This window comes from Labrus bergylta, chromosome 6, assembly GCF_963930695.1.
Source record: "Labrus bergylta chromosome 6, fLabBer1.1, whole genome shotgun sequence".
In the NCBI taxonomy this organism is placed as follows: Eukaryota; Metazoa; Chordata; class Actinopteri; order Labriformes; family Labridae; genus Labrus; species Labrus bergylta.
The window spans coordinates 13,328,443-13,354,650 of NC_089200.1; the positions used below are offsets into that span (position 1 = coordinate 13,328,443).

The following is a 26,208-nucleotide window of genomic DNA, read 5'->3' on the forward strand; positions in this document are numbered from 1 at the left end:
CTCCAACACAGGTGCCAACCGCACTGGAGTCTCTTTTCAACCAACAGGATTTTAAAATGTGGTTAAATGCACAGTCTTAAACAACACACATTTTTTTTGCCCTTTTTTTTTTTTTTTGGTAGAACTTGAGATTCCAGAGCCTGTTGGTAGTCTGCAAAGATCTTAGTTGCATCACCACGTCACTGATTCCCTGAGATCAGAGCATGCTTTTTCCCCACACATGATGACACTACAGGGTTGTTTGATACACAACTTTGTGCACTTGGTATCATAAGAAATCCTGATGTAGCCTTGAAGTGAGCTAAATATCTCCACTTTGAAGTGTTCTTTGACTTCTGGAGACACATTAGAGTCTGCAGCGGAATACTTTGGGAGTTACATCTAGCGAGTGGAAGCAGGGTTTTTTCTGACAGAGCTTTAAAGTGCTATACACAACTTCTTTACATTTAAAGGTTGACTGTACGCATTTGTCTGGCCAGCAAATGTGGTGGGGATTTCCGGCAGCTAGATTTAGTAGGAGACTGGTGTGCATCAGAGCATGGTGGAAGTCTGAGAGGGATGTTAGCTGGATCTACCCTCCATGCTGTACGGGCTGAGTGACTGATGTTTCCCATCCATGTGGTGGTAAATCAGATGTAGGCTGCTACAACATATCGCCGGAAACTTCATGCAGAACCACAAACGTAGAAACAGAAAATGTTGGAAAAGCAGAACAGGAACAGTGTGACAGTGAGCAAGTTGCTGCTTTTAAAACCACTGAGTTGTAACCAAAACAGAGGTTTCTTTCTGCTCTACAGTAGCTGAGGTGGAGAAGAGCTGTGTGACTTTTTAAACTTCATATTTGGTCTCAGAATATTGCCTTAAATGTAAGCACTGGATCTATTTCTCAAGAATAATACCTAGAACATTTTATGTTGCGAAAGCTGACCTCGAGACACTGACACTTGTCTCTGGACAGTTCCAAAATGTTCAGCCAATTTGCACTTGTTTCAACAATAAGAGGTGTGAAAACTCATTATGTAAGTAGGCTTATTAACTTGATTTTCAAGTCTAGAGTCTTCTTTCTGTGGGACACAGGATCAGTGTGTGAGAGAACTGCAGATTTAAGAGGCAGATGGCACAGAACTAAAGGGTGAAAATAGTGACTTAAGTAACATGGTGAATATAAAGGGGGGGAAGCAAAATCTGCAAGGTGTCATCTTCTAAAAAACATTTTCTTTGTTTTTGTAGGTATCACAGGTAGCGACTACATCAACGCCAACTACATCGATGGCTACAGGAAGCAGAACGCCTACATCGCCACCCAGGGTCCATTACCAGAGACCTTCGGGGACTTCTGGAGGATGGTGTGGGAACAGAGAGCTGCCACTGTGGTTATGATGACCAGGCTGGAAGAGAAATCACGGGTAAGTCCACTTAACCAATTTTTGGACTGTTGCTCGGCATTTGGCAGCTCAAAATCAAAGCACTTTGCTTTTCACCACCACGTAGAAGAATGGGCTAATTGAGATAGATTTCCCGTTTGCACAACCTTAGCTCCATTGGCAGGTTATGTAATTTAATTTTCTTGAGATGGATTGCTTTCAAGTAAAGTGTAGAAATTTGAACGAGATGGTGAGAACAGCAGGGGAGGATGAAAACATAAAGACTGTTCCTGTGCACATTTGATAAGTTAGGCTGCACATCCACTGGGAGTATCTCTACAAACTCTGTTTTCTCACCTTATTTGCAGTGGAAACGACAATCTGTTGCATGTTCCCTACAGCTCTTAGAGCTTAGCAAGTTTTTGAGGAATCAGAGCGTACAGTGCAAAAAGCTAAAATTAAGTTTTTATAGCAACAGAGCGCCACAGAATTTATGCAGTACCTGTGACTTGTCCTCCCACAACCATCTGTTGATAGTGGAAGTCGGAGGAAGCGGTGCACAAAGAGCACAGTAGCTTAGTAACAGACGGGGAGGAAGGAGATGTCAGGGTGTGATCACACTAGTCAACTTTTGTTTTTTCCTTATTATTATTTTTTTTAACATTTATGTCCATGGGAAGTTGCCGCAGCATTTGCAGGAAATCTTTTGTTCTTAGAATCTCAGATTTGCGTCCTTGTGACGCAAACCAACTTTTTTGTACTTTGAAACTTTTGGGGGTTGTGCCTATGGGGATCAAAACTAGCTCTAGCAAAGATCAGAAAAGTTGTTTTATGGTAAAAAGGAAACAGCAGCACATTACATACTGAAACTATTTTTTTTAAAATTGAATATGTATTCGAAAATGTGAAAGCTGTTAGTGTGATTATGATAAATCAGTTAAAAAGCAAATTGGCCCATTTCAAAAAGTCTTTTAAGTGTTTAACAAAATGACAGCTAGTCTTAATTATGAGCTGAAAATTCAAGTGAGGTCCACAAAAAAAAAAAAAAACAAGGAAAAGCAAGTCAGTATTCTTTCCTATCAAGGAGTGGACTGTCTAGATGTCAAAAAGCCAACTGTGATGTTTCATCTTGTCAACCCCAACCTGTGTCAACATCAGGCTCACTCACCCCAGGTGTCTCCGCTCATTTCCCCTCCCTCTATCCAGTTTCAGCTGTTTACCTTTCCTCCATACCGACATGCGCGTTCCGCTCCTGTCAAACGTGATCAAGATTAGCGGGCAGGGGAACTTGAGTGTCAGCTTTGAGCAGGAAATGGGAGAGAAAGCTAGAGAGCGCCGCGTCTCTCTCTCTCACTGGCTGTCACATCTCATCTGATGTCCAGCGGCGCGTCACAGCCCATATTGAGTGAATCTTTATTAAGTGGGCTGACAGAGGAGAGCTGTGGGGAAGCAGGTGTTGTGGGGGTTCTTTTTAAGATATCAGGTGGAATCACTGGACGGAAAACAGCTCAAATAAACTCTGAGTCAAAATAACATATCCACCCAGATCTGTTTTTTTAAGAAAGTGGTACTTTACTCATATGAAACTTTAGTTTCCAAAGAGGTGTTACATTTCTGGCTTGTTGGTTGACAGATACTGTTTCAAGAATTGATTGTGAAGTGATTATCACCCCTACATTTCAAATACAGTCCTGCAGTATTAATACTGCTAGCACTTGTTTTATAAGAGTAAGGCAAATATGTCGACAGGATTTGTAGAGGGTTTGTGAGGCTGTGGATGGAGTTTCTGTGGCAATCTGGTTTCATCTGTTTAGTCTGCATGGTGTTGTTTCCTAGATTTATAAAGGATACCCTAGTGTTTTAATCAACAGGAGGACTTGCTTTATGAGTGGTTTGTGTTCTCCATTTACTTTCATGATCTTGTTTATTACTGAACACGTCTATAAATCAGATGTTTCTGTCTGTTCGTCTCTCTCCCATCCAGATCAAGTGTGACCAGTACTGGCCCAGTCGTGGCACAGAAACCTACGGGATGACCCAAGTGACCCTGTTGGACACCATAGAACTGGCCACTTTCTGTGTGCGGACTTTCTCCTTGCATAAGGTAGGATGATTAATCTCACACACAGGTACGATCAAACACACGGGCGTTAATACTGTCTCTGCTTTGCAAATGAAATTCAGCCATTACATTTAGTTGTGGGATAACATTGGCATGCCTCATTCAGACAGAAAGTTTGCATATGCAACAAAAATGACAACAAAGAACAAGTTGGTTTTTTTTCCCCCCGTTCCATGGGATGGTAAATGCACCCTCGTCGTGCGCATTGTCGCCTGAGTCCGCCTCTTTTACCTTGTTCAGATCTCTCTCTTCAATAGATCATTTGTTTATGCACATCTGCCAAATTGTAGCACTTAGGTAAAGTGAGCAGAAGAGAAACTCAATATACATAATTGGCAGACTGCTCTCTTGCTCTTGTGCAAAGACACACACAAACACACACACACACACACACAACCCTACACATCAAAATGCTGAGACACACAGGCACTCTTATTCTTGCCATGAAGGATTTGCACATGTAAGCTCACATGCACACATGCGAGGAAGGTCGACCAGAAAAACTCAAATACATGTATTCACATAGATGAATTTGAGTCACACAGATACACACCTGCAGACATGAATAACACACATTCAAGTGCATTCAGACAGAGCCAGTCACACACACACACATATATATAAGGAAGAATAGAAAAAGAAACACCAGTACATCTGCATGCAAACACACCATCTCTGACAGTCTCACATGTTACATGGGAAAGACCTGTGAAAAGTATGTGACATATTATAGTTTGTTTTTTTTCATCCTAACTAGATAGCACCAAGCTTATGTCACACCTGACTTTAGAGCAGGAGTGTTAACAGAAGAGGAATAAGTGCCAGGGCAAACCAGGGATGGAGAAAAAAGATAGAAATCAGCAGTAACAGTGATTTGAAGCTTCCTGGTCCTGGTTCAGGTTCATTTACATTCTGTAGCTCTCAGGCTCCAAACCTTCCCAAATGATTCTTTTTTTTTTTTTTTTTTTTCTATCTCTCCCTTCCCTCCTCCATTTAACGGCAGCCGCAGCTTTGATTTCTCACTGAGCTGTTTTCACTTTATATCTCTAAGAAATAATATTTTCTTGGATTTCTGTGAAGCAGCAGGGGCTAGCAAGTAGACACACAAATACACACACACACACACACACACACACACACACACAGTGCATCTAAAAAGTAGACACCTTGCTACCTATCCATATGCATGTATGTCCTGCAGTGATGGAACATTGTGTCTACTGATAAATCCTAACATAACAAGTTAGAAATTTGAAGAAGTCCAGCAGCTAATCGCCAATCACATCCATGCAGCCTACTTCATCTCAGCACAAGAAAGTCCAAAAGAAAAAAAAAGGAACATAAGATTTAGGTCAGTTTGCTTTTAATTACCACACTCATTTATTCATTTATTCAACAAGGGAAAAAAATCCTTCTGTCAGGGAAGCAGAAGCACTGCATTGATATGCAAACAGTACCTCCATTAGAGGATCTTCTGAGCGGAGAGGAGGACGGAAAGATGCGAGGGATATATTCCTCTCTCTCACTTCATACCCTTCACAAAAGTCTTCCTCTGGATCCCAGCTTGTATCTCTGATGCGTCAAGAGTTGAGTTTGAGGCGGGGGCTGACAGACGGCGGTGTAATGTGGGTGTTTGCTGCATGTGTATCTGTGGATGATCTGAGCAGCAGTGACGTGCAAGAATGAGGACATATAATACCTGTACTTGTTCAATGTAGAAATGCTCGTTCTATAATGAGTCCATCTGAGCAGCTCTGTATGTGTGAAAGTGTTCCCCAAAGGAAAATTACATTCTCTCAGGCAATGCTGCATGAAAAAAAATCTATTTTTAGTTGAAATCATTTGTCCCCTTTTAAGATAGCTTTACAAAGCTGCTGGCTCTTTTTTTTTTTTTTTTTTATCTTCAGAGAGCACAGCAGAAGAGGGGAGCTCCTTTTCAAATGAAATGATTATCAAAGTGTTGCTAAAAAAGAACATTTTTATTTGAATTCCAACACTTGTTTATAGGCATGTGGATTGGTTGTACAAACTAGTGTGGTGGAGATAATTCAAAAATTAAAACACCAGCCTGTCTTCACCTGAGAATTTGTGTCACACAAAGAAATCTTCATTTTGGGGCTTGGTATCTGTACTCTATTAGCCCATCATTTGGAAATGACCTAGATGTTTTGAGCATATTTTGTAAGAGCAGAGGAGTTGACGGCAAGTTTTTGTGTCTTTTATACTGATTTGAAACTCTTAGATAACGACTTAAACTGTGCACCATCTCTACACCAAAATCATGCACCCCCCACTTTTTGGTTTATTTTTTCATATGAAGCAAATCAACCCAGTTAGTCAGTCAATTGCAATAACAGAGACTCCATTCCCTTCCTCAACCTGCCTCTTTGTTCTTTCAGAATGGTTCTAGTGAAAAGCGGGAGGTGCGTCAGTTCCAGTTCACAGCGTGGCCTGACCATGGCGTACCAGAGTACCCCACCCCCTTCCTGGCCTTCCTCCGTAGGGTGAAGACCTGCAACCCGCCTGACGCTGGACCCATTATCGCCCACTGCAGGTCAGTAGCAGCATTTTGGTTTTGCAGAGTTTGTTGAAGTAGTCAGCTTTTGCTCTGAGATACTAAAAGTTTTATGTAACAGGAATGTCGGTGGGAAAGTTTGATGTGTCCCTGTGGTCAGCTCGACGCTACTCCGGTTTGATCTTTGAGTTAAAATAAAGCCTAACTCTAAACATGGAGGAGATCCTCCATGTATCCTTGTTTTATTTTGGTCCCTACGCCTAGTGTGTGTTACTGTTTGTGTGTATGCCCACGAGCAAAAGAGCTTGTGTTTCTACCACTATACATTACAAACTGCACATTATACCAACGCATGCTCCCTTTCTTACAAGACCTCCATCTTTTTCTCTCTCCATCAGTCACATCATCTTTCTCTTAAGGCATCCCTTTTTTTTCTGAGCTTTTATTCTCTCCACCTCTGTCTCTTTTCTCCCTCTCCGCTGAAAAGCCTCGCAGTAATCCCTTACCATCTTTCTTTCTTGCTTCTCCCTTTTTGCTCTTTAGCCCTTCCTCCCTTTACAAGCAGTATTTCTCAAACGACTTATTCAAATTGAAACCTTCCCTTTTTGTCAAGATAAGAAGACTTCAGTGAGTCCAAAGCCCTGCACAATAAACTGAGATTTGACAGCTTGCTTCAACCAATCTCCATCATTGTCCTCTTGTTGTTCTATCTGTCAATTTTAGTAGTTTCTGTTTCCCTTCTGAAGCGATCACTATATCTCTTCTGTTCCTCTCCTACTCAATTATTTAGAGTGCAATGCCACTGCAAATATGCAAGCCTTATTGGACATACATAATCACCTCATGTTAAGTGTTTCAGGGGTAAAAACGATAAATCATTACAATTCTAAGCAACAGCAGCCTAAGAGGATAAAACTCTAGAAATATTAGCAATAGAGAAAGGAATTTCTATGAGAAAAACCTCTTACACAGTTTTCTTCTCTTTTTTTCTATCTCGTGCCCTCCTCCTTCAGCGCGGGTGTGGGTCGGACAGGTTGCTTCATCGTCATTGATGCCATGCTGGAGCGGATCAAGCACGAGAAGACGGTGGACATTTATGGCCATGTGACACTGATGCGCTCACAGCGGAACTACATGGTGCAGACGGAGGACCAGTACAGCTTCATTCACGATGCACTGCTGGAGGCGGTTGCCTGCGGCAACACTGAAGTTGCTGCCCGGAGCCTCTATTCCTACATCCAGAAGCTTGCACAGGTGGAGAGTGGCGAGCATGTCACTGGCATGGAGTTAGAGTTCAAGGTAAATACGCAGACGATTTGCTTTGTAGACTGGTGGCCACCTTTTATGTACCGGTATATTACTATTAACTGAAATGACTGGGTTTTACACTCATAGCGTTCTGAACCATGACTGTGAGAGACAACGCTTTTCTGATGAACTCATTCTTGTGACTTTAAAACTGCAAATGAAGCTTATAAACTCACCTTGCAGATTCAGCTGTCCCAAAGCCAAGACAGATGTTGACATTTTAGATCAGTGTTTGTAGACTTACTCATTACTAAATACTGCAGAAATAAATGCAAAGTTTTGTGAGTTCTGTCACCTCGTTTTAAGCAGCAGTAAGCCTTTTGAGAGAGGCTCACTGCCAACTCTATTTTCCAGGAAGTTATTTTGGGTGCAAATCCAGTTTCTTTGACTTAAATGTTTTTGCACTTAATCATTACTTGCAGGGTCCTTAATTGTTGGTTGTAATAATGAATTGATTCTTAATCATGTGTTTCTTTTCATTTTCATACTTCAACAAAACATATAGTGGTTCTTGACTAACAACTGTGTTTCTGGCGAGATATAGTGAAACTAAATAAGGGGTGTGGGACGAAAAAGAAAATGTATGATTAGAGGGAACAAGGAGAACAACTTTTCAGTTTTGACTTTGATGGAAATTCAATAACTCTGACAAAGTGGGTTAGGAGTACAACAAGAGGCAGGTTGGATATCTGATTCAGCTTTTTCTCATACTGATATAATCAATCACTCAATAAATCAATCCATCTTCATTTGTATAGCGCCAATTTATAACAAATGTTATCTCAAGACACTTTATAGAAAGATCAGCCCGAGACTCTTTGTTATATCATATTACAAAGACCCAACATTAATCCACCAAGAGCACAACCCGAAAAAACATTTAGCCAAGTACCAGTGGAAAGGAACAACTGTGAAAAACAGAAGTAAGACTGTGTACGACATAGTAAGCTTACTGAATCAACATTTAGAGATAAATACACTTTCCTTAAAGATTCAATACCTTTAAGCCTTAGGTAGGTAGAATATGGATTAAAGCAGCCAATAGTAGGGGCCAATATTTGTCAGTTTTTACTGCATCAGCTGTCCAAGGGGGAGAATCTGAAAGCAAACCTGCTTTATTGTCTTTAGCTTCACTTCACAGCTTATTTGTTCAGATACAAGTTATTTAAACCATTATTGGATGTGCTGCAAAGCTGAGAAAAATGGAAATATTGAAGCCTTTTACCATTTGGCAACACGTTTGGTTTGGAATTACATGCTTAAGGAATTATATGCTTAAGAAAAGGAATTGGGTTTAATCTAGCGGGCATAAAACAAATGATTTTAGCAGAAAGCAGCATGGACTTGGGTCAAGGTTGGAAAGAATTTTCTTGGAGAAATTCATTACAAAGCAGTCGGTGAGGATAGACAGCAATGCACAGTGTTTACATAGCTCTCCATTAAAGGTATTAACAGTCATCCACTTACAAACTCCTCTCAGCTCTGCAGCTGGAGCCACTGTCTGCTGACCTTGAATTGCACACACGCTCACTCTCCAATCACCTATCATCTTCCCATCACCATTTAACAACATGGCCTCCCTGCCAGGAAACAATAATAGTGCTGGTTTGTTTCGACCCTTTTTTTTTTTTTTTTTTACTCACCGGCGCACATCGGTGATGAAATCTCCATCGCCATCTGTAACAGGGATAATGCTGAGCTGGCGTCAGGAGTCAAACAGGGATTAATAACGTCCGCGCTACATTCCGAATAAAGAAGAGGAGTGTGTGAAGAGGGAGCTAAGTAATTAATACTTGATGATGACAAATGGAAGTGGATGGCAGGGCAAGTGGAGGGAGGAACGTTTGGCTAATGAACAAAGGGACGACTGTATGCTAACGTGGCGCTAAGGAAGTGATTCGATAGAATGCTGCACGATCCGGATGGCTGGGAGGGGGCTGTCGTTCTCAGGTGGCAAATGGGGAGACTCTTGAAATTCCAGAAGCTCAACAGGAAGAGTGAACAGAGATGAGAGACTTGCTTTAAAGTTGTCAGAGATTGCTGGAACGTGTGCATGAATAACAAGCGTGTTCAGGTAAAGATAAATGCGTGTTTCTGTCCACATATCCTGTTTGCAAGTGGAAAACAGCAACATAAAGCATGTGAATCACAATATGAAGAAAACAAAGCAGCCATTGGACTACTGGGAATCTGAAATACACTCAGCAAGGAATAATTTGGTATTCAGCAGCAGAGTTTTAATTGGGATCAAGGACTGTATGACAGCCTCTGGTTTCCAATGTGAATCCAATTTGGAAGTTCTTTAAACTTGTCTCTTTGTGAAGGCCAGTAGTGGAAGATTCCAATGTTTGCCACAAGAGGGCAAATTGTATCAAACCAGTTTTGGTAACGACCCAACTTCTCTGAAGATTCATTACCCAAAGAAACATTTCCCAAGTAATTCATGGTCTCAGGTATTAAGTCTTCTTCAACACAGCATGATTAGGTTTTCAAAATAATGGTCCCATTTAGGGGGCGAATTCTAGTATAAACCAGTGTATGATTTCGGATGTGGCTTCTTTAGATCAACAAGTTGCTACCTGGCAGCTTTTTAACCTGTCCAGAGATGTACCACCGCATCTTTACCCAGTCGTCCAAATAAGGTCTACTCTAGTTCCATACAACCAGGGTGTTGATGGCAAAACAGCCTTAAAATGTGACTTGACAAACCAGTGGGTGTTGTCACAGTGGCTACATCCTCTGCTTTTAACTAGTTTTAATTGGGATCCAATTTAAAAGAAAAACAAGGAAACAAGAATGGCTCCTCGGTTTTAAAAAGTAAATTAGGCTAACAGCTTTAAAAAGCTTCTCGAGGCAGTGTATCACACTGTAGTCACAACACAAGCAAAATAAACATTGTTTACAAAGGCAGCTGTTTGATTGTATATGTAAAAGGTATCAAACATGTATTGTTCAACTGTATCAATCATTAGGTCGTTGCTAGGGCATGTAAGGATTAGGATGATTCCGTAAGCCCCTTGTTTTGACATATTAAACTAAATGTGATTACCTGTGGTGAGACATGGTGAATGTACATCATCTCTTAGCTTCCAATTGAGAAGATATCATGGACTATAAATGGGAAAGGAGCTGGCAACCATGACCAGAGGAACCCTAGGTGCTTCTCTGCCCTGCTGGATGACAGGTTGCCAGGTTTGGCTTGGTTCCCTACATCCTCTGCGGTGTTTGATGGTGAAGCTTAGGGGCCTATTTAGCACTGCCAGGCCACCTCAAGCCTTTCCAGGTGCTTTTGTGAAACACAGATCAAAGGGAGGACGGTAGCAAGGGATGATGGGAATGGAGGAGAAGGAAAAAGAGGAGAAGGATTGGATGAACTCCAAGTAGCCGGTGACACAGAGATACTAGAGCTAAAGAAGAATAGGAGGGAAAGAGAGGACAATGAGACAGCACAATAATAGGGGGAGAAGCAGTAAGTTAGAGATTTACAGAAGAGAAATGCCTTCACTTTGTGTATATATCAATATCTAGTGAAAAGGCTTGTCTTGTACTTCTCTCTCTCCTCCCTCTTGCGATGCTGCTGGTGTCTCCCTCTCATATGTCTGTAAGGGGGGCCTGAACAATCGGAATAGGGTGTTTTCCATTTGCAGGCAAACACTAACAAGCAACCACACAAACCCACACATGCATACATTCTTGTTGAGACTTTGAAGCCAAGAGGAAGCGATATGATAAGACTTGCTGACCCTCAAACTCCCCTCACTGTCCCTATGATGGCGACCATGATGATGCAGCAGTACAGCACTTTATTTGGATCATTATACAGTCAGTGTGTGTTAACATCCCCATGTGAGTGTATGTTTTATGCACACATACCAGACTGCTGCTATCAAAGGCACTGGTGACCCACTTTCAATATGAGTTTTCTGTTTTGTTCAGACTCGATTTAGGGTCTTGTTAGTCTGGGTGCATGGCTTATTTTGCACTGTTGCTTTTGACCCTGAAGGACACTACATGTTGCAGAATGGGGTTACATTTTAAATACTTTATGATCAATATTTTCTTGTTAAATAATGGCCCATTAGAAGCTGTATGAGGATACGATTTGGTTGCCTGCATTGCTTTCTTTATCTGTCTCTTGCCTCTCCTCCTATTCCCCCCATGTACCTTCTTTTATCCCCCTTTTTTTTTTGCTGTTCATTTTTCCCTTGGTCATGCCTTCTCTCTCCTGTTTGTAACAACCATGGCTTGCCAATTCATCCCTCACCACTGTCCCTATCCGCTCCTCTTTCATCTTTTTCCTCCCCCATACCTTTCATTCCACACTTCCCGTGAAACATTTTTTTTCTTCTGTCAGAATTTTTCCCCTCACTCTCATTCATTCTCACGCGTTCCTTCCCTTTGGATTGTGTTAACTATCGCTCCATCTTTCTCCGGCAGCGATTGGCCAACTCCAAAGCCCACACGTCGCGCTTCATCAGTGCCAACCTTCCCTGCAACAAGTTCAAGAACCGGCTGGTCAACATCATGCCCTACGAGACCACGCGTGTCTGCCTTCAGCCAATCAGAGGCCTGGAAGGATCTGACTACATCAACTCCAGCTTCATTGATGGATACAGGTAAGAGGAGGGGAAAGATGGTGGGGAAATGTATGCATCATTGGTTTTTCTCTTGCCAAGAAACATTTTAAAATATGCAAAACCAAAATATTTTTTTAGTTTAAGATTTGTATATGTTGTCACCAGATTACAAAAAAAGTATCTGTTTTACTGAATATAGGCAACAGAAGGCCTACATCGCAACACAGGGCCCTCTGGCTGAGACTACAGAAGACTTCTGGAGGATGCTCTGGGAGAACAACTCCACTATTGTAGTCATGTTGACCAAGCTGAGAGAGATGGGACGGGTAAGACACACACACACATATGGACACAATGATTGATTGATATCATATAATCATTAACCTTTAAATATGGAAGTTTTACAAATTCAAAGTGAAAATATCATATCGTGAAAGAATTCATTGTTTAACTAAGGGTTTCTCTATTCTTTGTTTCAATCAGGAAAAGTGTCACCAGTACTGGCCGGCAGAGCGCTCAGCGCGGTACCAGTACTTTGTGGTTGATCCAATGGCAGAGTACAACATGCCCCAGTACATCCTCAGAGAGTTCAAAGTCACAGATGCCAGGGTAAGTCAGACCTCCGAGTGTTGGGTTTGGATTGAACATGGATTCAGAAAGCTACTAAATATAGACAAGTAACAAATAGAGATGAATGCAATCATCAACAGTCATTAACAAACACATAAATAGGACATTTGGTTTTGAAAAAAATGCAGTGACAAATAAAAAAGATAGATGAAAACAGTGAATTGGAGGGTAAAATTTGCTGTGGCTTGTTGTTTGGATATTATTCATATATGAACAGAGCCTGGGTCTGTTAAAAGGGCCCAATGCTGTTTGGGTTGTAGTAGCCACTGTTAGCCATGGGCTTAGTTTGGTAAATTACTGTATCAGCAGGGCAAAAGTATTTGGAAGAAGGCGCAATGGGACGAGTTTCCACACTGAGCATGTATCCTTATCATTAGAGCACAAGTATCTCATGTTTATTTCAGAATCAAATGACCATCACACCATCCCAGCTTCAAAGTAAGATTGTCTTAGATTAGTTTTAACAATCTTAAACAAAGGAAGTGAATATTAAGTGTTCAATATTGCTCTCTTTTACACTTTACATTTTAGACTGACTGTTCCATGCTATCAGATCACACCAAAAATGAAATAGTAATACCTGATGAAAAGAAAAGGCAGTTCCAACATAAGCTGTTTTTTCTGCAGTGCACAGGCAACCCAGCTGTCATTGGAGATAAACCAGGTTGAGGAGAAGCAAGTCACATAAACACAGAAACATCAAAAGAAGATTTTTCCCCCTCAAAATAGCTTTGATATTGTAATATTCCTCTGTAGTTCGATGTGAAACACGATATCACAATGACTTAATGTGAAATGTAACTTCATTCAAATATTAATGAGGGCTCACAAACCAAAGTGACTTTTCTTGCCCTGAAGTGTTTAGAGGCTTCTCTGCACCGCTGTAGTTATCTTTTCTTTTCTTTTTTTTTTTTTTTTTACCTCAGGATTTATTTTTTGGTCCAATTAAGTTGGACAGTTTGAAGCAGCAGCAGAACCTAGGAGAGAGAGAAAAAAACTTCTTCTTCTCTTTGAAAAACAGGCTGACATATCCAAAGATTTCCCAGGCGGTGTGGCAGCTAGTTAGCAGTTGTCCTGTTGGTATAAAAAAAAAACTTACACACTATATCTCTGCACATACACACACTATACACAGTGTGGAAATCAGACATAAAATGCTGTTTAAGCTGGTATACCATTGCCCCACCAGCACAAAAACACACACACACACACACACACACACACACACATACTATTCCTCTTTATATCGAACTGTGCAGTTTGCAAAATGTCACTCTTAACAGGCTCAAACACACACACACACACACACACATACACACCAATGTTTACAGAGGCTCACTCTGTGCCTTATACTTATCTTCATACTGATTTGCTATTCTCAGCACAGATACAAACATCCATGCCTACACACCCTCACATATTTATATATTTTAATTGTTCAACACAGAAATACATCCATTTAAAACACAAAGTATTTGCAGAGTACGTTCACACCCTATGAGCACTTTAACATACATGCATGTTCCCTGTACATTAGCCAGTGTTAATTTGTTTTTCAGAAGAACATGATGGCGCAGATACAGATGGTGTATGGATGTGTGAAGGAGGGGTGTGAGGTTGTGAAGGGTGTGTGTGTGTGTGTGTGTGTGTGTGTGTGTGTGTGTGTGTGTGTGTGTGTGTGTGTGTGTGTGTGTGTGTGTGTGTGTGTGTGTCTGTGTGTCTGTGTGTCTGTGTGTGTGTCTGTGTGTGTAGCTGTGTAAGAAGAGTTATAGGTTTAACTCTATTTAACTGATAGTGTATGAATGTGAGAGTGTACAGCATGTAAATCGGTTTAACTCCACATACCATACATCATGTAGATGCACATGCATGTTAATGTGTTTATGTATGACTAAAATGTGTGAGTGTTCGTGTGTATGTCACATGCCTCTGCGCAGTAATAGCATCGACTCCACGCCTCAACACTCACATCTAGCGAGCCAGTCACGTATTTAATCACACAATTTGACACGCCGCGTGGGCCCTCAGGTTGTGTGCCAAATTTCCCTACCCTTTTTTCTCCTTTCTTTCTTTCTTTCTTCATTTGCCTTGCTTGGTTTATTGTGTTGTTGTCTTTGCCCCTCTTTCACTTTTAATCCACCTGCTGAGGCAAAAAGTGTTTGAGAGAAAAAACAAAGGCGCGAAAAGAAAGTAAACGTTCAATCCATCATGAACCTGGGGGGGGAGACATGATCACATACAAGGAGGATATTTGGTACGTGGGATTTATTAGAATACAAATCAGCGTATTTGTTGAGTACAATGAATGAACAAGAACACATCTAGAAGCATTGGCGCAGAAACATATCAACTACTAGCGTAGCAGCACAGAGCTTGCTGGCACACAGGACAACAGGACTTCACATTCAGAGCTCTAGAATTCAATAGACAGATTATGTATATCCCTCTCCACATACAATAGCTGGATATGTTGTACATTCAGAATTTAGCCACCACCTACATTTAGCATGTAAGCAGAAGAGAGGGATGGTTAGCTTGTCGCGAGAATTTGAATGAATGAAGCAGAAGGCAGAGCAGCCACCATGAAACAGTACATGATGAAGATAGAGGACAAAGGTTTGTGTCATTTTTGACGCACAGCAACCGGCTAAGAAATCCTTTGAAAATTCATTGTCAGGACGTTTAATAAGTGTTGAAAACGTCCCTATGGTTACTGTCGAATTAAATGACAATGTCAAGTGTTCTGCATTATTTGTTGATACATAATCCTAACATACTTTATTAATCCCCAATCATTCAGTGGGTAAGTGTTTGCAGGACTGGATAATACCTTGTAATGTACCTTCTTTTTTGTACCTCCATTTCCTTTAAAGGTCACATATTATGCATAATACACTTTGCCGTGTTTTTCTAACACTAATATGAGTCCCTAGCCTGTCTACAAATCCCCCAGTTATTAGAAAAGTCCATCCTCTCTGTCTTTTACCTGCTCCACTTTAAAAAAAAAAAAAAAAATGTGTGCTCAGACAGGCTGTTTGGACATTTTTTCTTCATGACATCACAAAGGGCAGTAATCCTTCCCCTAGTGTGGTGACATTCCCACAGCTAGGTGTCTGTTCTGCCCTCTGAGTCGGTCTTCTCACCGTAAACAATAGGGCATGGAGCAAGAAAGCTCAAGGGGCGTGGTCGAACACAGTTCACCTGCATTTAAAGCTACAGACACAGAAACAGCCTGTTCTGAGCAGGGCTGAAATAGAGGGGTTTAAAGGCATGAAAAAAAAAAAAAAGGATCGGAGTAGATTTGTGGCAAGAAACTTCACAGATATGTTTTGGAAAGCGCTGAGACTTATTTGAAATTGTTGAAAAGGAGAATAATATGTGACCTTGAAGTATTTTCTTCAGGAGAAAAAGTTAACTACTCCAGTTTCATCAATAGGCCTTTATCAGAAGGATTTCTTTTCACTATGAAAAAATATGTATTTCCTGTTTAGGACCTCTCCTGCAACAGTTACAGTTTGTAGCCAATTGTATAATAGTGATTGTTGACTTCCTGTATATTTCTAAAGGTTTGGTTTCAAAAAGATTTGTAGAGATGAAAGCATGTTTTTCTCCACGTATTTAATTGCATAATGCATCGATTTTTGTGACACAAATACACTATTACCTTCATCCTAATTTAAGAGTGTGTAATGCTACATTAGCAGGATAACAAAAGGACATAAAGGTCCCAGTTAACTCCCTAACTGTGTATCGATCCCAGTGTACCTTTTGCTGTGTGACCAAACAGGAAGAGAATGTGTGAGAAAGACTGATTATGTGCCAACTGCAGTCTGCGGTATAGTTGAGACAGACACAGCAGTAGAAATGAACACTGGGATGTTTTTTAACAGCTGGTGGTATCACGCAGGCAGCCATGATGAATACCTTCATCATACCTTGAGTGAGTGAGTGCATGCTGATACTTTGAGGAGAAATTCATTTTGTCCAAGACAAATTGAAAAACTTTCTTTATAAAGGACTCAAGTGTCAACGATGCATTATTAAAGTTGATGAAAAGTTCTTACAAAATAAAGCAGATCCGTACAATTATGTATATAGATGTTTTTGTTTGCATTGAAAGCGAGTGCTCTAAAACTAGAATATAAGAATCAATACGAGATTAAATTGTTAAGATTGACATTTTGTCTAGCGGTCCCGTCACAGTGTTTGTTTTCAATTTTCGTGGTGGAATGCCACCTTCTGCTCCTCCTCCGTTTTTGCTTCTTACCTCCATCGCTCAGCTCATCCATCAGGTCGCCGCATCGATTGCATCGCAGGATTATCCTATTCAACATGGTGTCTGGGAGAAGACGCTTGTCATGGCAGATACACTATTGATTAGCTTTAACTAGGACTTATTCATGTCGCACAAACACACACACACACACACACACCTGCAAATACACACACAAAACGAAAAAAAGTAACAACTGGTGGAGGACACACTGTCCCTGCTTGGTGAGATGTGGGTGTCATTGCTGTATTTCTGTTATGGAGAAAAACCCACATTTCATTTCAAAAGACAATTAGTAAGAGGAAGACTTACCGACTTTTTATTAGAGTCGCTTCATTTGATGTTCTTAAAAGAATCCAACGAGAGTGGTTTGGGTTGGTTGGGTGGAAGGGATTGAAACAACAATCCCTTAAAGTAATAATGTATAACTCTTTGTGTCAAATTCCCACTAAATAATCGTCTTTAAAAAAAAAAACCTCCTAACCAGTTTTGAGCTTTGTTTTAAATCCACTTCTCACTCTTTACATATGTCTTCTTCCCTCTCCTCTCTATGCCTTCCTTTGCTTCTTCGTATTATCTACAATCTTCTATTCTCACCTTTTTTTTCCCCCTATATTTGCAGGATGGCCAATCCAGGACAGTAAGGCAGTTCCAGTTTACTGATTGGCCAGAGCAAGGCGTGCCCAAATCTGGGGAGGGATTCATTGACTTCATTGGCCAGGTGCATAAAACGAAGGAGCAGTTTGGACAGGATGGACCGATCTCTGTCCACTGCAGGTAAGCAGTTGGCCTGATATGCTACACCACATTTCTACATCAAACATCAAAGAGGCATGTAATGTCTTTCAAAAATACTTTAATGTCATAAAGGTTTTCTTGAAAAGAGGGGCGCAACTTTTTTGTTTTTCCAGGCGCTGCAGGATGTTTGTCTTAAAACTACTCTCCAAAGAATCACCTTCCCTCTTGGAAGAGATAGAACGCTTTAAGCATCAGACAAGATTAAGTCACTTCTTAAGGAGGTTATTGTTTTGCAGCTGCACCTCCTGCGGTGCAGCTCTAACATCATCATCAGATAGAATCCCTCCTCTCCATTTTGCCACCGCAGTACACTACTCCTGCACCTCCACAGGCCCATCTCCTCCATAATTGATAAGGCTGAGATATAGCTTGGCATTTGCAAAGAGGAGGCACATGAAATGATACGGCCATTCTTTTTGGTTTTTATGATCGCTCTGTGATGCATTTTTCATCACCTCGGCTGTAGCTTCCAAGGTAACCTTCATCATTAACTTGGCATGCCGGGCTCAGGTAGACACTGAGATTTGGTTGTGGTTTCCAGCAAATCCTCATCAGACCTTGAGCAGGATGCAGCTAAATTAGGTGTTAGCATTTTTTTTAAATTTTATTTACTGGACAATTGACATTTTAGATAAGCCTGTATGTGTTTGCTCTGCATTACTAGTAATACAAAAAGAGCTTGTGTAGAAGTGCTTTTTACATTTTTCATTCTGTGATTGACATCCAGAAAAAGCTTCAGGGCTACAACTGTTCCTTTGAATGTGACTGTGTTAACAAACAAAGGTGTTAACATCGCTGAATAATTTCCTTCCTCTGTCATAAAAATGGTTTACTTTTTGAAAAACAGAGCCGGTGCCACTTTTTCTCCACATTTCTGCCACAGAAGGCGCCATGACATCATCAAACATAACATTCTCTCGCCTGTATTGCAAAGCAATGATGTCACCAACTCGGAAATGGCCCCCAGGGAGTTGTAAGAAGTGTCAGGGAAGCTTCTATAAGATTGAGTTATTCCCCTTATTCTATGAGGCTGTTATTGGAGGGGGGGGGGGGGAGAGAGACTTAACGGAAAAGGATCGGTTATTATACAAGGAAATGCAAGGCTGCTGGAGCTCTGGATGAAAAAGCAAACAGTGTATTGAACTGGCCCGCAAAAGCCATGTAATCAGCTGCACAGTTAACACATGCTTGAAACAACTCAGTGATTAGTGGCACATAATGGAAGTTCTGTAGTCAAAAGGTTATTAAACATAAGATGTGTTTGCATTTAATTAAGTACTTAACCAAAAGTCTAAAAGATTGTTTTAAACGTTTGCTGAGAGTAGGTGTCGCTTTGTCTGCAAAAAAAAAATGTACAGAATTTCAAGTTTCTCTTAAGCAATGAATTAAAAGAATAAATGGAACTTTGTCTGTCGCTACTGTAGCCACCTCCTGCTCCTCTCTATCATCCCCCTCCCTCCCTCCCTCCTTCAGGCTTTTCATCTCCCGAGTAGAGAGCTTATGCCTTCCTTTTCTCTTACTCTTTCGTCTTCTGTCACCGGCCTTCCCCGTCTGTCATCTCTGTCTGTATTTCTTAATCCCCCTCTCTCTCTCTCTCTCTTTCTCTCTCTCTCTCTATCCCTCTCGTTCCCTCTCCATCCATCCAACCATCCATTCTTCCGGCCCTCCTTTCTTTTCACTCCACCCTCTTTTCTTCTCTCTCCTCCTCAGCCACTATCTAATAGACCCACATGCTTTTTGTCATTAATTGCCTGATTACTTCCTGTGAATGGGGACACCAAATCCTCTCAGTCTGCGGCGGCTCGGCGAGCCTTCAGATTTGGAGAGTCGATCTTCCTTGCGAGAGAAAGACAGAGAGAGAGAGAGAGAGAGAGAGAGGGAAATAAATGGGGGGAGGGAGAGAAGAAGAGAGCAATAGAGAGAGAGAGGAACTCTGAGTGAGTTTAAGAGTCCATGTGACAAGCTGTGACCGACTCCCTAGAAGAGGCTTTGGGTGGGCGGAGATACACTGCGGCCTGGGGTTTGGTGGTGGGTGGTAGATGTCGGGGGTGTGTGTGTGTGTGTGTGTGTGTGTGTGTGTGTTTCGGATTGGCTGTTCTTTCTGTGTGATTAGTTTCAATAATGTTGTTATTGATAATTATTTTGCTTATCATTAAATGATACAACTCATATTTTGTCCTATGTTAATCCTCGTCCCCCAAACAGCACAGGCACCAACCAAAAAGTGTGTGCCAGCAGCCAGCAGCCATCACTTTCACTCTTCAGTCAACAAAATAGCATCGGAGGCTGGAAAAGCCCGAATAAATCTGTTGTCATATCAATTATTGTTCCATTGGTGAAGTGGAAGTCATTTCACAGCAAAGCAGCTTAGAGAGGCAGCTCTCAAGTATTTCAGGATCTGAGTTAAGACTCAGGCTGTATTTCTGGAGAGCAGCAGCAGCGGCAAGCTGACTTTTGCAGCACATGGGAGGGGCTTAATGAGACAAACTGTTTGGCTGTTTGTGTGCGTGATTTGGAAGGCGTGTGTATGTATGTGTCCTTGAGGGCTCATTTTGTGCTAGACAAGAATGTGGGTGCACATCAAAGCAGATTCGCAGTTTTCTGACATGCAAATTGTGTCCTTGGCATCATCACTGTTGCGTTATACTACCACCGGATCTCTCGATAAGAAAGTTTCCAATGGCTGAAGTTTGATTTCACTCAAGTGCAAAATTGCCCGCAGAAGTTACCAACATGTTCTTGTTTTAAATATAGAAGGCAGATCTGCAGTTATTCGAGGTTGACTGTCACTTTCCACGTCTTGGTTAAAAGAAGACACACATTTCCCCCAGCCCAAACAAAGACTCACTGCACAATCACAATGTGTGTCTACATAAAGTCAACGTTCTTATTGCTTAACTTTGTTGCTCTGTGCTTTCAGTGCCGGTGTGGGCAGGACCGGAGTCTTCATCACCCTCAGCATCGTCCTGGAGCGAATGCGCTATGAAGGCGTGGTTGATATCTTCCAGACAGTGAAGATGCTGCGAACGCAGAGGCCAGCCATGGTGCAGACTGAGGTCAGGAGGTCACACACAAACACACACACAAACACACACACACAAACACACACACACAAACACACAGTTTATAAAGGTGCTCTTTGGTGAGGAACACAGGGGTGGGGGGGGTGGTGTAAAAACATTTATTAATTGGCTATTTAGTCATGAAAATGCTACAAACATTTAGACAAATCATGCTGACTAATAAACTAAATAGCTGAGTAACGACCAGCAGGTGGCAGCACAAACAGCCTTCTTCAGGCGGTTGACAAAAGGTTTGCAGTTTACAGGCAAACTTAGTTAAATCATAGTTTTTTGTCTTGACATACAGGTATCTAATCAGTAATGTTGTTGTGTTTGGACCGAGTACTGATATTTAATTTGTTTTGTATGTGTGTGTGTGTCTCTTTCCTACAGGATGAATACCAATTCTGCTATCACGCAGCTCTGGAGTATTTAGGAAGCTTTGATCACTATGCAACGTAAAAAGCCATCTCTTCCCTCCTCCCCCCACCCCCCCCCCAGAATCCCATCGCCCCCCCCCCCCCTCAACAGTCTCCTGAGCCATAGAAACTTTGAAATTTGAATCGTCGGCAGCAGATGATGATATCCCCATTGCTAATTCAGACGCACCAACCAGGATCCTATTGTAGATTTTTTTTTGGAAGAAGAAGACGCCCGACTTACAAGTATTAGTAGAACTCTAATTCGACTAAGAGACCCTTCAGGGGGAAAAAAAAATTGCCCCTGATCAGGAAAAGAAAATCCTCATCAGGAGAGGAACATTGTGACACTGTGGCTCAAGCTGTGGGGTGGGAAACGATCAAAGTGTCAGACTGCTTACCTTACCTCAAGTGTTTCAATGTGGAGGACATTGTAAACATTCGTGGACATTTCTCTTCTCAAAAATATCTTTGTGATACAATGGTAACAAGCAACAGAAAAATGAAGGAGAAGGCAACAGCAAAAATCAACGAGAGGCAGATGGATGTAGCCAAGATGGCAAGACTTTCTTGCTTTTTTGATATGCCTTGGTGTAAAAGGGGGTTCAAGTATTTCTATAGACACATTTTGTGTGAGTGGTATCCAGAGAAATTACCAAATTGTGGTTGCCTGTGTGAACTCAAAAGGGTTTCCCCAAAACTCTGGTAAGACAAAAAAAAAAAAAAATCAAAACATTGGAAATGTAACTGGCACGAGAACAATCCCATCTGGCATCAATTAAACCTGGAGTTCTTTTTACACTAATGATATGCATAACTTGTGTGGAAAAGCACTCAATTATAAAGGAATACATCACATAATTGCCTGTACTCGAGCGCTGAGAGCTTAGAGGCATCTCTGTCAGTGACGGAAGTGAAGAAAGCAGCAACACATATCTTACGATGGGTTAGTTTCATGAATTGTGTACTCGTGTAAAATCCGTATCTGGAGCCAGGTTACCATGTTGTGATGTTGAAAAAGTACCACAGTGTATTTAAAAAGTGCCCCAGGAGTCAAAAGACAAATTGGAGGGAAAACCTCGCAAGCAGCTACTGTAGAGCTTGGTCTTCTTCAGGTGGAGAAATGGCAGCCGTGTCCCGTCATTTTATACGATCACTCCTCTCTCTGGAACTTTTCCATCATGGGGCTTTTGGCTTTCACATCCACCATTTTTGGAAAAAAAAAAAAAAAAGAGGTGGTCAAGAAGCTTTGGAACAAACGAAGCAACCAAACAAGGATCGCCGCTCAGCTTTGGGGCTTTCTTTGTCTACAGTGACCAATGCTCGTCATCATTGTTTTGAACTTTTTTGTCTTATGAGGGATTATCTTCTTTTTTTTTTTTTTCTGTCGAAACCAAACATGCTGCTTATCTCGTGTATGCTGTACGTGTGTGACATTTGAGGAAGAGGAAACTGATGGACAAAAGATGCCAGCTCTGCTAACCGCTCGCGCCAAGGCGGGCATGACTGAAAGTGCATCCACATGACAACATCGTCCATTAGTCTTTTCCAGCTCTCCTCTTTTTTTCGTTTTTCCAGCCTCCTTTATAATCATGAACTTCATCGTATGAGACACTCAAGAGTGGCAGAGGCCTGTTGCAATGACAAAGCTGTACGTTCGTGGGGTTGATCAAATTGGCCTTTTCGTTCCACTGTTGGTGTGGTTGCTTGTTTTTTTTTTTTTTGGGGTTATTTTTTGTCCTCCGTTTTATAGATGATGTGTCTGTGGATGCCAGAGCAGGCGCGACCATGTTGGATCTTGATGCCACGATGTGATTATCAAATCTCGGTACTTGCACATCCACCTCAAGAAACTTGAAACAAATACTTCAACAACATCTGCAGGTTGAATTTGAGGCACTGACTTACACGTGTCTAATTGAAAAAAAATCATTTGGAGATCAGCTTGCTATGGTCGAGACGAAGGTACAGATTCTGTGAAGGTTTCCCATGAGCGTGCACAAAAAAAGAAAAACGAGAGCGATGGACAGAACTGTGTGTAATCTCTCTTATTTCCAAAAAAGCCTTATTGTTACTGTAACATTATGAAAAACATTAATGTTGTATTATGACGACTTATTTTACATGACATAGTTGACTTTTTATTGTCCTTTTGTTTTAGTTTTTTAACAGAGATGTTGATGTTGTATCACCTTCTTTCTTTTTTTTTCTTTTTTTTTTTAAAGTTAGCCGGAAAAGAGAAATGCTTATTTGTTCATATTACGTTGAAAGACATTCTATTTTTTCACTGTAGAATTGTTAAGTATAACATGTGTGTGTGTACGTGTGCAGGTATGTATGTAGGTATATATGTACTGCACACTCACACATGCATTATATATTTAAATGCAGAATATAAAGATATATCCAAACACTTAGTATTAATTCAAATTTTCGCCTCATCATAATTTTCTTTTTATACCAGCCAGTGCTCATGTTTAAAAATGTGACTTTTCTTTCTTTTTTCTTTTTTGTAATCTAAGAAACCTCGTGTGTTTCTTCGAAAAAGCTGAGGTGACGTCAGCTGGGAAAACACTGACTAAATCCTCTGTCTCAACTCACTTAAAACTTCTGCCCCCGGGTAGATCATGTGCCGATGAAAGAGATGCCATTTTTAATCATGTTGAGATTTTGTCATCTTTTATTTGTAGCCATTAGTGTTATTTTTCTTTTTGAGCAACTGTTGAATGATGTACTGGTCTCTGAAATAACCAATCAAATATTTGATAAATTCACTTTTTTTTTTTTACTATCTATGTCAGCCCATTTTGATGTTCTGTACCATGTATGATCGTGTACAGACTACAACCTACACAGGTTTAAAGATAATCATTTAATTTTGCTCCTTTTTTAAAAAACTTGTATTATTTTCAGACATGATGAGGTCATCCATTTTGTTAGATATTCACTATGAACTAGAGTATACCTGTAAATAAACAAATATATAGATTATATGTATTTGTATCATTTGACCCTCGAGATCTCATACTTTAAGTGGGAACAGAAATAACAAAGATGGACGTTCTGCTCATATCCGACTTCCTGGTGTGTAAAGCTTGTTTTCTCTCCTTCTGACATGTTCTTTCTCCAGCCCCGCTCCCTGCTCTTTAATTACCACTCGCTTTTTTTCTGCCTTTAATTTCCCCTGCTAGCAGTTAAACTGGGAAACAAGCCAGTTTCTGTTCTCACACCTATAGCCTCAAAGAGGGAATGAAATCAGCAACAGGGATCTACTGGTATAATTTAACTGAAGATGGAGAGTTAGTCTTTTATGCCAACTAACCATTTAAATTGGTAATTAACCATTAATTAAAAGTCTGTTTACATTCTCATTTCCAATGCACTAGCATAAACACGGGTCAAAAGATGGAGTTTTCTCTTTTGTTACCTTGAAAACTTGAGGGTTTTTAAACAGATTCAGTTTGAATTATTGGATTTCAAATTCTCAATTTCCAACCAAAATGAAAATTACAAAGGTACAAAATCTTAATACCAAGACGTTGTTCATAAATATGTCATTGGCTAAAGGAGAAATGCAGCTAAGCCAAATGCCATCCATGGTTCAGTTGAAACAACATTTATTTTGAGCATTGTATGGAACCATACTTTGTGTTTTTTGTTCAGCCATGTTTCGTTGTGGGACGCAGAAAGACATCAGGGCTCAATGAAACAGAGCAGCGCGATGCAACCAAGGGAAGACCAAGACAACCAAAAACTTGCTGCAAACTCACATTTCCAGCACGTCATCTTCAAACAGTGGGAACCTTGAGCTGTTTCATAATGAACTAAAAGACTGAACTGAAGTCTTTGGACACTCAAAAAAAAAAAAAAAAAAAGACTGTCAAAATGGCCCCATGCCAAAACTGAAACCGTGGAAGTCTTTTGGAAGCTTGTGCAATGTGTTACACTTTTGACTTCATGTAAAGATTGTAGACTTTTGAAAAAACGCCACCAAATTTGTTGGGATATGTTACAGAAAAATTGGGGATGTGATGGGGGACTAACAAAAAAAACAACACTAACAGAAAATGACATCAAGAAGAATAGAACATGTACAGTACGTACAGACAAAAAGGAAAAAGAACCCAATCTCAGCAAAATAGTTTTTCCTTTATATGAAGGCCAAGAGCTATCACTTTCAAACTGTTACTTCTAACTGAAACAATAATTGGTTTAAAGCCACTGTGTATGTAGATATGTTGACTTTGTATTAAAGAAATGTTGTCTGAAAAACATTTGTAGTGAGTTTTATTGGTGATATGTTATATATTTTATGTGACAGCGAGATTCTTCAAGATCTCAATCCCTGAGGTAGACTGCATAGGCTGTTGGGGTAGCCTTCATAATGTGAACCATGTCTATTACACTTAAAATTACACTATAATTTATGAAAATAAGCATCATGCTGGTTTACTTGAAACTAGCAACATAGACCAAAGATATATCTACGAAATGTTAACTGAGGTAATAAATCAAGGTTGAAGTATGGCTCTTTTGTCATAGACGTCCACAAAACCACATTTCATCGGGTGGTGTTGCCCCCTACTGACTGTCAGAAAGAATGCAGGCACTATAGATGGAGAGGGTACGTCCATATCTTTTATACAGCTTATAAAACTTATCTGTGTTTGATATGCAAATAAATGGTTAGTATTCATTACCTTTAATACTTTGCAGTCATTGTTAGATCATTTATTACGCCGCTAACTGCTGTGTAAAATCTGTGCTACAAGTGCTCGCAGGACAAGTGGTGAAGCACACAGATGGCGCACTCGGTTTGTTGATAGATGGCTTGATTAGCTTCCTGCTCTATTTGTCCACCAGCCTCTCCACAAACATATCCCCAAAGTGTCCTTAAGCCCCTCTTCAAGCTTTATAAATGCCACCCAGACAGGCTGATATTGGTGCAGTGGTAAACCTTCACCTGGTGGTATTTGCTCTCACATCTGTCCTCAAGTGAGGCTCTTCGGTTATCTGATATCCTCAAAGTAGAACAACTGCAAAGGAAAAGATTATCCTGGCACAACACCCAACTGCCAATTGCTAGCTTAAGATGACAGTCTGCAAATAAGAGTTTGGTTATTGAGTATATAGGGTATCA

General features: G+C 40.7%; 1 protein-coding gene across 2 annotated transcripts in view; it reads left to right on the forward strand.

The window, feature by feature from the left end:
- The window catches only part of ptprsa (protein tyrosine phosphatase receptor type Sa), a 224,310-nt gene extending 198,970 nt beyond the window's left edge, over window positions 1–25,340 (forward strand). For both annotated transcript variants that reach the window (XM_065955772.1, XM_065955773.1), the window contains 10 exons: window positions 1,231–1,406; window positions 3,349–3,468; window positions 5,886–6,040; window positions 7,015–7,300; window positions 11,747–11,925; window positions 12,086–12,212; window positions 12,370–12,495; window positions 17,412–17,566; window positions 20,508–20,643; window positions 21,043–25,340. In XM_065955772.1, the coding sequence (XP_065811844.1) occupies window positions 1,231–1,406; window positions 3,349–3,468; window positions 5,886–6,040; window positions 7,015–7,300; window positions 11,747–11,925; window positions 12,086–12,212; window positions 12,370–12,495; window positions 17,412–17,566; window positions 20,508–20,643; window positions 21,043–21,111 (1,529 nt within the window). In that variant the 3' untranslated portion in view covers window positions 21,112–25,340. The remainder of the gene's footprint in view (window positions 1–1,230; window positions 1,407–3,348; window positions 3,469–5,885; window positions 6,041–7,014; window positions 7,301–11,746; window positions 11,926–12,085; window positions 12,213–12,369; window positions 12,496–17,411; window positions 17,567–20,507; window positions 20,644–21,042) is intronic.
- Window positions 25,341–26,208: the final 868 nt, after the last annotated feature.